Below are 10,969 nucleotides of genomic sequence, written 5' to 3'. Positions count from 1 at the left end.
CAAGCCCCACAGCCCCCCAAGGAAAGGAGAGCACTGCACCCACTGCATCCTGGGTTTATTTACACTGCAACCTCTGTGCAGGCGGGCAGGGAGGGCTGCCGAGCAGCCCACCCCCAGGCAGCCCACCCCAGGGCCGGTTTGAAAGGAAAGGCAGGCAGCGAGGCGAGGTGGTACCGGCAGCACAGGGAAAGGAGCAGGGAGCAGGACCCGGCCGAACCAGGCTCTGGCTCCCTCAGCACTACAAACACAAGCCCCTGGGGAGGACAGACCGAGGCCTGGCTTCCAGGGGCTGGGGGAAGAGGCAAGGGTCACTTTTAGCAGCAAAGGCCTCGTTTCCCTCCAGGGTGGCTGAGGGGATGGTGGCATATAATGGAGCCTGACCAGTGCCGGTTTGAAAGGAAAGGCAGGCAGCGAGGCGAGGTGGTACCGGCAGCACAGGGAAAGGAGCAGGGAGCAGGACCCGGCCGAACCAGGCTCTGGCTCCCTCAGCACTACAAACACAAGCCCCTGGGGAGGACAGACCGAGGCCTGGCTTCCAGGGGCTGGGGGAAGAGGCAAGGGTCACTTTTAGCAGCAAAGGCCTCGTTTCCCTCCAGGGTGGCTGAGGGGATGGTGGCATATAATGGAGCCTGACCAGTGTCTGGCCAGTTAAACACAAAAAAAAAAAGAGAAAGAAAAAGGCAGAGGGGGAAGTGAAGAAACATGGAGAACAGCTCCTCTCCTGCCCTCCAGAGCACGGAGTTAAACCGGGGGGGGTGGGACGCGACACCTCCTTCCCTCCTCTTGGCAGAACAGCAGCTCCAGGCACAGCCTTTCCAGTGCGCCCAGTGCCAGGCGTAGCCCCGGCCGACGGCAGAGCCCCCGGCGTGCCCCAGGCCACGCGCAGCACCGGGCTCCTGCTCCCTCGCTGTCCTTCCGCCCGGCCCCAGGAGGGGAGAGCAGTTCAGGTGGCAGTTTGATGGCATGGCTGACGGTCCATGCGGGCAGCAGCGTCCTCGGCGCTCTGCCAGGCACAGTTGGGATGGATGCCGAGGCGGCCAGGCTTTGCACTCCAGCCCCCGGAGCAATCCGGCTCCTACCTCTCCTTATAGGAAACCCTCCTTCCGGAACTGCTCCTTCAAGATGTCTCTGTACTGGTCGAAGCCGCCCTCAATGCGGGTCACGGTGGCATTCTCGCACACCCACAGCTCCTGGCACACCAGGCGGATGAAGCGCTCGTCGTGGGACACCAGAATTACACCACCCTGCCCACACACAAGGGGAGATAAAAAAGGGAATTTAGTGGAGCACAACCCAGGGCCCAGCGCTGGCGGCACGGAGATCCTGCGCCCCTGTCCAGCCTGTGCCCAGGACTTCAGGTTTCCATCCGCTGCAGGGAAAACTCAAGGGTACTTCACTGGCAGGGACCTAATCCCAGCCTTTCCTTCATTCAGGGGGACAGACAGATGACGTATGGAGGAGGCATGTGCAGCAGTAACGTATTTAACCCCCGCTCTTGGAAGGCAAGTGCAGGGTTTGTTACCGGCTCTCCAAGTCTCTGACAACTGCAAGGACAGAGATTCCAGGTGGAGTCAATGACAGTCAAAAGGCGGCTGGGCCAGGCCCTGAGCAACCTCAGTTAAGCTTTTCTTTCACAGGAAAACTGCCCCAACCTGAGCAACTATAAAACAGTGAGAACCAGGTTGATCACAGTGGTATCTGGAGGCTGAGGCTTTGGAGATCAGCCATAAATTGTGCCTAAGGAAGAGCTGAGAGGCCCCAAAGCAGGGCCGAGGGCTGCATGCAGCACACAGCGGCACACCAGAAGTCACAGAGTGTAGGTGACCGGCCAAGATGGGGGACAAGGTTCTCTCTGGTCTGCTGTTGCCTCTCTCAGCCACCCCTAGCCAAAGCCAGCAAGTCAAACAAACCACCAGGATGGACGGCTAAGGCAGAAATGTGACTGACCCATCCCAACTTCTGTCCTGGACTTGAAGCCATCACTGGTATTTGACTGTCCACCTCTGGCTGAGATACCAAGTAACCCAAGCTGGAGGCTGCAGAGAGCGTTAGAAAAACAGGATCTCACTGAGGGAGCCTTACCCGGAACTTATTCAGTGCCTTTGCCAGCGCCTCAATGGTCTCCATGTCCAGGTGATTTGTCGGCTCATCCAGGATGTAGAAGTTTGGACTGGAAGAGAAGACGGCTCTGAGGATGCACTGGAACAGGCCTGGGCTGGGTCTGCACCCGTTCGCGCTGCAGGGACCTCCACCAGGCTGCTGCGTTAGCCATGAAAAGCCACAGCCACCAGCATTTGCATGGCCCTAAGATCGGCGTTGCCCAGCTCCAGGGACACCTCTTATCCCTGTGAGCCCAAAGCGGCAGAAAGCCACCTGTCTCCTTCCACACAGTCCCCCCAGGGTGACAACCTCCCTCCCCACAAAAGTCCCAAGGACGAGGCTTCTGCGGGGCAGCGGAAAGTCCCTGGATGCCTGCTTTCCTCCCGGTGAAGCAGACTCCAGGGATGGAGCCATGCAAAAATTAACAGCATCTGGGAGAAAATTACCAGGACATAGTCATCTGGGCAAAGGCCACGCGACTCTTCTGACCTCCAGACAGGCTGGCCACGGGACGCACGGCCAGCTCCCCCGAGACACCGTAGCTCCCCAGCTGATGCCGGTACTCCTCCTCCGTCTTCCCTGCAGGAGCATGTCACAACACAGCTATGGCACACCCAGAGTGACACAGGGCCCTCGGCGCCGTGAGCTCGGTGGGTGCCATGGCCGGGCAGCCTATGCCAGACCAGCATGGCGGGGGAGGAATTCAGCAGCCGCTTCCAGGCAATTCCCTCCCAAGCAGGGGGTTTGTGGGGAAAACCTGACTGACACAATCAGGACAGGGGCTGCAGGGCTGGTGACTGACTCCAAGTGACGCCGCCCCCAATTCCCTGTCACCACGTTACGTAATGTTAAGTGGAGAAGAGAGCGGGAGGTTTTGGCAGCTGGGAATGGGGGAGCCGGTGCTCGTTCTGCGCCCAGCAGGAAAGCGGGTCATCTGCCCCCAAAACCCAGCCATGGCACCAGCCTGAGGTCTGCAGACTGCCAGCTACTCCTGCACAACCAGCTCAGCTTCTCAAGGCTGGCGTCCTGAACCTGTGCTGGACGTGGGGAGTTAACCCAGAGCAGGCGGTATCCCTCAAACACTGATGTGACAAAGTCTTCTGCCCAGGGCCACAGAACAAGTCAATGCTGCTCCATGCGTGGCAAAGGAGACCTCAATGGCCCAGATCTTCTGGAATCTCCAAAACTCACCTGGGAACTTTCTTGCCAGCAACTCTACAGCACTGATGTTCAAGTCCAGTTGATCCACATGGTGCTGGCTGAAATAACCGATCTTCAGGTTTCTGCAGAATGGGAAGAGAGATTGCGAGCTGGTACCAGGCCCTGCAACCACGGCGCTCGCAGCTGCAGCTACAGGAAGGGGGGCATATGCGTGGGTGTGCAGGACCCATCCCCGTCACTTGGGCACCCATCACTCCAAGGCACAGCCCAGAAGCCCTCCAACTGCACCATTCCTCCCAGTCCCCCAGCCCTTCCTACCAGGTACCTGTGAGCATGTCTGATCCCTCTGACTGGTGCCAGCTCCCCCATTAAGATCTTTAGCATGGTCGACTTGCCAGCTCCGTTTTCCCCAACCTAGAGAAGCAGCAGCAGCATTGGAGAACGTGAAACCCACGAAGGTACTTTGGGGGGGGGGGCCACAGTTATCAGGGAATTTCAGGTCTCTTGGATGATCACGCAGCAGAGGGGGGCAGGACGAGAGTCTAACCAATGACTCCAGCTACCTAGAAGCTGCATTTCTATCACTGAGGAGCAGCACAGGCAGCAGTGCTAGAAGATGTTCCCTCCCCAACCCTCGAGCCTAAGGATTACCTGGTCCCAGCCTCATTTGCAAGCACATAGCATCTCTCTGCTGCCCCATCCAATGTAGCAGGAGCCCCCACCACATGCTGCTGTTGTCAGCTAACAGGGAGTTACAGAGAAGATGGACCCAGTCTCTTCTCAGAGGCACCCAGTGAAAGGATGAAGGGCAACAGGCGCAAGTCACAAATTCTAACTGGTATTAGGAAAAATATTCTAATGTTCCTCAAAATGAGGATGATCAAATGCTGCAATGGGACCTAGAGGAATGGGAGAAATAGTCCTCCCTGGAGATAGCCAGAATTCAACTGGACAAGGACCTGAGCAACCTGACCTAACATCAAAGCTGGCCCTGCTTTGAGCAGGGACCTCCCAAGGTTCCTCGTGGCCACTGTTATTCTGCAATCCCACATACCACACAGATGCGGGACTCCAGGTCAGCAGAGACGGACAGGGAACAAAAGATGTAGTGACTTGGGTCGTAATAGAAGTCTACTTCATCTAGCTGCAGGACTGGGGGGGAGAACTTCTCAAAGCCATCGGGGAACCTGGGAAGGCAGGAAGAGGTGAGACATGGCCAGGAACTTCAGAGACCCTGCTCCCAGCCTCCCGGGACAACTGCTGCAACCCCCCAGGTGGCAGGGGGGCTCCCTACCATGTAGGGTCTCTGGGAAGGACGGTCACAAGAAGGGGACATGGATCTGCAGCCTTGGCCCCAGGAGGGAACCCAGCCTGAACGCAGGGGCCTGTCTGGGCTCCCTGTCAGACTAAGGCTGGCCCGCAGGAAGGGGTGGTTGCTCCAGCTGGGACAGGACCCAGGAGTAGCTCACGTCAGAAACAGAGCCAGGTGCCCTCCGAGCAAGGGCTCAGGGGACACTTACTTCATGATCACCTCAGACTCCTTGTCCACAGGTTTCAGCTCTGGCCTGCAAGAAGAAGAGATGCGTAACCAAGGTGCCTTGCACTGGGGGTCTGTTCTCACTCCAGAAGGCGTCAGCTCTGTGACGCCTCATCCTAGCCAAAGCCTGTGGACCAGAGACAGAGCACCCAAACCCCAAACCATCCCCGTATCTCCCAGGCGCCCTGGGAACCTCTGTTTCTTCCCATGAGCACTGCCCCCTCCCCACCTCCAGAGAGGAGCAGGACAGGCACTCACAGCTTCTCCAACAGCTTGAGCTTGCTCTGCACTTGTGATGCCCTGTTGGCGTTGTAGCGAAAGCGGTCAATGAAAACCTACAAGAGAGAAAAACATCAGAGAGCCCCAGGTCCCCTTCAGCCCTAGCCACCCCACTCTGCTGCCAAACCTCCTGCAACAACAGAGCCACATCCACGGGTCTAGAAGCATGGAGAAAGAGATAAAGCTGGGAGAAGAGTGTCCCAGCACTACTGGCTTCTCTCCGTACCTGGATGTGCTCACGGTACTGCTGCTGGGCTTCGTACTCTCTCTGCTGGTTCTTCAGCCGCTCCTCCTTGATCTTCATGAAGTTCTCAAAGTCCCCGCGGTACGTGTCCAGCCGCTGCGAGTGCAGGTGGATGATGTCCGTGGCCACTGCATTCAGGAAGTTCCTGTCGTGGGACACCACGAGGATGGTCGACTGCCAGGTCTGGAGGAGACAGCAAGAGGGAGGCCCAAGCATCATCAAGCCAGAGTGCAGGGCTCGGTCCCACCACCCAGCGAGGCGAGACACCAGCCTGGAGGACATCTCTATCCCTCACCCTTGCTCTGTCCCGGGGCTTCCCACCACCCCCTACCTGCAAGTAGGTCTCAAGCCACAAAATGGCCCTCACGTCCAGCATGTTCGTTGGCTCTGAGGAAAGGGAAAGAGGCACTGAGGTCAGGAGGGATGAGGATGGCTGGATTATGCTTTTTTACACAGGAAAGGCTAGCGATCAGCATAGCGGAGGAAGAGACCCTGCGTGGGGACCTGCTCCCACAGCTCAGGGGACTCACACGTGTGGGGTGTGCTGAGAGGGGTGCACACAGGGGCCAAGGCTCAGCCAGGGATGCTCCCCCCACTCCATATCGGTACCTGGACCCTGGTGCCTGGCAGCAGCGTCTCACCCAGACACCCCACCCAAGGTGGGCACCTCCCCAGGGAGCCAGCCCAATGCCGGGGTCACCCCTGCGGTGAAGGGACTCCCCCCAGAGCGGGCTGGCAGCCAGGACCCATCACAGGGACAGGTGAGGGAAAGGGACTGCTTGGGGCATGATGACATGCAGACCACCCGGCTGGGACACGGGGCAGAGCTCTGCTGAGTGCAGTGAAAGTGGCTGCCGAAACAGACTTCCCCGCACCACTGCCAGCTCTGCCCGCCATGCCAGGGGAGCACCGACAGCCCTGCCAGCACCGGCCCTGTCACGCAGGGCTATTTTGAGCAGGCAGCTAAAGGCCACGGCGTGCTCCCAAACCCAGCAAGGGCACAGGCGGGCCCAGCGGCAGTGTCGGAGGGAACTCACAGTATCGACTTACCATCCAGCAGAAGGAGATCTGGCCTAGGAAAAACAAGACATGGGTTTTTCATACAAGACATATCAGAAGCAAAAAGAGTACAGGATCAGTGCAGAGCGCGTTTCACCACACACACAGAGCTGCAATGCCTCCAACGCTCCCCACCCTGAGAGCCTGAGTCGAGAGGACCCCCAGGCAGCACCCCTGCACCTCACAGCATGGACAGCAAGGAGGGTTAACCCCATAGCATGAAGGCTCGGACACCAACCTGGCAAACAGGGCTCTGGCTAAGGCCAGTCTCATTCTCCAGCCTCCAGAAAACTCTCTGAGGAAAGAAGAGGTTTCAGAGAGGGGTTACTGTTTAACGCAGAACAACTCTGTGTTTGCCTGCCTGCCAGGCTCCCGTGGCCCTTTTGGCTCTGCTGTCACCCAGAGACAGCATGTCCCTGCAGAGATCTCGGGCGCAGCACAAGATCCATGGTCCAGCAGGCAGGTGGCTTGGCACCCCCAGGGCAGGAGACCACATTGGACGGGCAGGAATAGACCCTCACTCTCCCACAGGGCTCCCCTCCCTTACAGCCACAGCAGTGCCTGCGGGCTCGCTAGCAGCAGCGTCTCCCCAGACCCATTTCTGTCTCGATGCCCAGAACCTGGAGACTTACTTGGTTGTCTGTTGTTGCATCTTTGCATTAAAGCCCAGCCCAGCAAGAATGACGGATGCCCTGGGGAAAAGGGGAGAGAACTGGAACCCAGCTACAGCATCCAACAGCAGAGCAGAGTCTGATGTCTCAGACCCACAGTCGCTGTGGGGACTCTGCTGCATGGTTTAAGGCCATTCTGGCACAGGAAAACTTCACTGCATGCCCAAGAGCAGTGCTTGGCTGGGAAATGCAGCCCAGCAGGGCACAGCATCCACATGAAGTCCCAGGAGATTCACAAGAAGCTTTCAGCTCTTTGGCCAGGAAGAGAATCACTACCACCAACATCCCAGAAACGTTCCCCAGACACCAGGAACTTGGGGAGGTCTGAGAGGAGCAGCAGCAACAATGCAAGCCATTTTTTTTGGGGGGGGGGGAATCCCTCTAGCTTCAGGGGGGGAAGCTCGACTACTCCTAATCCAGCAGAGCTGTGACAGAAGAAGAGACAAGAAGAGCAGTAGGGAGAGCCCCCTGTCCCCACATGCTGAATCCCAGGGCCACAGCATCACCCTTCCATACCCCATGCCCCAAATCACTGCCCATGCCAACAGACAGCAGTGTCCACAGGGCTGTCTCACCTCGCTGGGGCCTTGTCTGCCTCAATCTCCTCCAGCTTCGCGTAGATCTCCGATAGCCTGGCACCTTCTGTCCCTTCTCCCCTGGGACAGGACAAAGAGGAGTGTGTGGGACTGATGGGGGTCAGGGTTTGAGTGCTGGGGGAGGCTGATCTTCCCAAGCAGGAATAAGGTGGGCAAGACGCAGCCCAGCCCTGCTGGAGCCCTCCGTCTGAAGTGAGAGACCTCAGAACGAGACCTAGCGGTCAAGAAGCCATGGAAGGGCTGGAAACCCAGCGGCAACATCTCACCTGCCAGCATTAATCTTAGCCGTCAGATCCCTCTCCTCCCGTAGTAGACTCTCACGAGTGGTGTCACACTCCAGCACACTCTGCAGCGCCGGCGTCTCATCCCCCGCCACCTCCTGCTCCACATGGAGGATGCTGATGTGCGAGGGGATGCGCAGGCTCCGGCTAGCGATCATCTTCAGCAGCGTGGTCTTCCCCAGCCCGTTCCGGCCCACCAGCCCGTAGCGCCGTCCAAATGCCAGGTTCAGGTCTGCTCCCGCCAGTAGGACACTAAAGCAAGAGAACAGGCAGGCACCTGGTCAGACTGCCCCACGGAGAGGGAGATAACTGGCAGCCACCTGCCCCCAGCATATTTCAGGCTGTGCTGGGGCCAAGCAACCATCGCAGACTTCTCCTGCCCAAAGCCAACAGGGCCAGGTGCCCACCTTGCCTTCTGATCCTTCCCATACCCTCTGTCGTTTCCCAACCACTCTCCAATCCGGTCTCAATGACGCATGGTCCAAAACCCCAGCCAGGATCTGTCCCACCTCCCCATCTGCACTCACCGCTCACCGAAGGACACGTCGAAGTTCTCAATGCGCACATCATACGACTTGTTCTTGCCTGATGACTCCATGCGAGTCTCCTTCTTGCTGGCAGCTTGGCTGGCAGACGCCTCCTCAAGGACCCTGCGGGCAGGCAGAAGGCAGAGAAGGGGGCTCAACGGGAAAGCTCTGGTACAGCCAGATCCCAGCCACACTCAGCAGAGCAGGATGATGATGTTCGAGGCGCCCTCCATACTCACAGAGGACCAGATGACTTCAGGGAATCCCGCTCCATCCTCTTGTCCTGCTTGGCTTTCAGCCTGGCTTCCGCCTTCTCCAGTTTCTTCGCATTCACCATCTGGGGCACAAAGCAGAGAGTTTGAAGAAGAGGGAGCATCTTCAGCAAAAGCCCCAAAAGCCCAACTCCATGACAAAAGAGATCAATCAACCCCTCACGCCTGGAAGGAAGGAAAGGAGGGCAGGAGGGAGGTAGGACAGGGGAACTGGGACAGATTCAAGCGCATTTTGAGGAAGCTAATCAGACCAGGAAGTCACTTCAGGAATGAAGTCCTAAATCAACTGCTCATACACAACAGTTCTGCCTCAGCAAGGCAAAGGGTTTGGCTGACCCTAACGTACGGCCAGTTTCTCTAGTTCCGGGGACCTGGGTCAGCCAAGTCACTTCCACAGCAGCAACCTGCTATCCCAGTCCCTCCTCCGCTACTCACTACACCCACCCTTGTCCTAGACCACAAGGCACGTTAAACTTTAGCCAGTTTGGAACAAACTCAGCTTACATGGTGGATCAATCAAGGCAGAGACAAAAAGCATTTAATTAAAACTGAAGGCAAGAAGGAGCCAAGCATTTTAACCTGGCCTCTGGCCTTGGCCAGGCTCTCAGCCCACTCCAGCTTATTCCTGCATCAAGTCAAATATTTGTGGCTGACCAAGAACACTCCTAGATATTTCTAGGCAACTCTGCAGCCACCGGAGCATGTTACAGACCTGCATGCTAGACTGAAGAGCATCTTGTTACTGGAGCTGTGACCCCGTACCTACAGACAGACTGAGTCACTCTGTAAGCTATACCGAGCTCCCTGAATCTCCCAGTAAGACGTGTCCTCCAGAACTTGAGAGGCCTCCTGAGACCTTCTCTGAATTGTCTCCAATTTTTCTGAAGATCTTTTTTGAGTTGCGGACGTGAGAGCCAGAGAGCGAACCCAGCAGCAACAACTCCAGTGCCAAAACCAGCAACAGCTGCCAGCTTTCACTTAAGACTCCCATTCAGACACGCAGGGATCACGTTAGCTCTCAGCCTCCAAGCGAGGGGTTCTCGTCCTCACCACGTTACCCCAGGAAGGGACAGCTCCACAAGAGACCAGCCTGGTAGAGAGACTGCCCACCCTGTACAGCTACCGCCGTCTTTGCTTTGCAGATGCACAATCACAACTCACCCGTACTCAAACTTCGGCTCATCCAACAAAGAGGGCAAGCCGGGTCACTCCTGAGCAGCCACACATTTCATCGGCAAAGATGTTCCGATTTCCTCCAAGTCAGGGAGCGTAACTGATAACTCCTGATCTTATTTCTCAAACCGTGACAACCCACAGCCATTTCTAAAGCTGGGCTTACAACCTCCCTGCAGCAGCTCTCTGGAAAACAGCTGCTCCCTGCCAGCTCCTCATCTGTAACGTCCAACATCTAACCATTACCCAGGATTTTATCTCTCATTGAGCATAGCAAGATGTCATCCCGGTACATCCTATTTTCTCAATCAAAGGCCTTGCTGCAGAAGCCAAAGGCCCTCATGAAAGTCAGAGAAGCTGCACTCTGAGCACCACCACTGCATCACCCACGCTTTGAAGCTCATTAGGAAGTTTTGGCAAAATAGATCTTGTCAAATTAACAAGCTGTTAACTTCTGTTGAGCCTCTTTACCAGACCAAGGTCAAGAGTTTCACAAATGACAGTAAACCTGACGAGGAGCCATACCCCCCACAGCTGTGCCCCTAACCGGGACGACTGCCTGTCCCAGCTGCTCTCCGAGGGCGAGGTGACTGGAGCAGGGCAGGGCACCTGCAGCCCCATGTGTCAGTTGCTCCCACGGGGTCTGCTGGCTTACGAACGAGGACACGGCCCCCCACTTACCGAGGTCTGGCCTCTCTTCAGCAACAGCCCCGGCAGCAGGTCCACGCTGGCATCCGCTGCAACAAGACAGTTGGGTTGGTGAGCACGTGCTCCAGGGAGGCTCCACCAAGCGCTGCCTTAGCGGCTGCCCGCAACCAGGCAGGACTGCCCCCTCTCCAACGGGACGAGGGGACCAAAGGGTGGCTCCTCTCCTTCCACCCCAGCTTGCCCTGCGGGCAGCCAGGTGCTGCTGACAACAGCGCAGCAGCAGGAAGAGTAAGAGGGGTGCACCTGCGAGGGGGAGCCCGAGACGCGCAGGGCAGGGGGAACTGCTCCCCCAAGGTCAGGCGAGCGCACGCTCACGCACGCTCAACGCCCTGAGCCCGTCCTTGCTGCCGGCAGCCCGACA

The 10,969-nt window shown here is 57.5% G+C and overlaps 2 protein-coding genes across 2 annotated transcripts in view; both read right to left on the bottom strand.

Moving 5' to 3' along the window:
• Positions 1 to 979, bottom strand: part of LOC103901549 (PHD finger protein 13-like) — a 4,889-nt gene extending 3,910 nt beyond the window's left edge. Inside the window, exons 1-2 of the mRNA XM_009282451.1 lie at positions 973 to 979; positions 523 to 542 (exon numbers count right to left, since the gene is read on the bottom strand). Of these exons, the coding sequence (XP_009280726.1) occupies positions 523 to 542; positions 973 to 979 (27 nt within the window). The remainder of the gene's footprint in view (positions 1 to 522; positions 543 to 972) is intronic.
• Positions 404 to 10,969, bottom strand: part of ABCF3 (ATP binding cassette subfamily F member 3) — a 12,755-nt gene continuing 2,189 nt past the window's right edge. Inside the window, exons 2-20 of the mRNA XM_009282450.1 lie at positions 10,582 to 10,637; positions 8,695 to 8,792; positions 8,456 to 8,578; positions 7,914 to 8,180; positions 7,627 to 7,707; positions 7,013 to 7,072; positions 6,619 to 6,675; positions 6,372 to 6,394; positions 5,653 to 5,708; positions 5,304 to 5,504; positions 5,057 to 5,133; positions 4,782 to 4,826; positions 4,316 to 4,448; positions 3,587 to 3,675; positions 3,292 to 3,383; positions 2,547 to 2,679; positions 2,083 to 2,170; positions 1,080 to 1,244; positions 404 to 1,003 (exon numbers count right to left, since the gene is read on the bottom strand). Coding sequence (XP_009280725.1) covers positions 1,086 to 1,244; positions 2,083 to 2,170; positions 2,547 to 2,679; positions 3,292 to 3,383; positions 3,587 to 3,675; positions 4,316 to 4,448; positions 4,782 to 4,826; positions 5,057 to 5,133; positions 5,304 to 5,504; positions 5,653 to 5,708; positions 6,372 to 6,394; positions 6,619 to 6,675; positions 7,013 to 7,072; positions 7,627 to 7,707; positions 7,914 to 8,180; positions 8,456 to 8,578; positions 8,695 to 8,792; positions 10,582 to 10,637 — 1,838 coding nt within the window. The 3' untranslated portion in view covers positions 404 to 1,003; positions 1,080 to 1,085. The remainder of the gene's footprint in view (positions 1,004 to 1,079; positions 1,245 to 2,082; positions 2,171 to 2,546; positions 2,680 to 3,291; positions 3,384 to 3,586; positions 3,676 to 4,315; positions 4,449 to 4,781; positions 4,827 to 5,056; positions 5,134 to 5,303; positions 5,505 to 5,652; positions 5,709 to 6,371; positions 6,395 to 6,618; positions 6,676 to 7,012; positions 7,073 to 7,626; positions 7,708 to 7,913; positions 8,181 to 8,455; positions 8,579 to 8,694; positions 8,793 to 10,581; positions 10,638 to 10,969) is intronic.

The sequence above is a fragment of the Aptenodytes forsteri genome, unplaced genomic scaffold, assembly GCF_000699145.1.
Source record: "Aptenodytes forsteri isolate BGI_AS27 unplaced genomic scaffold, ASM69914v1 Scaffold404, whole genome shotgun sequence".
Taxonomy (NCBI): Eukaryota; Metazoa; Chordata; class Aves; order Sphenisciformes; family Spheniscidae; genus Aptenodytes; species Aptenodytes forsteri.
This window is presented reverse-complemented; position numbering and strand designations above follow the sequence as displayed.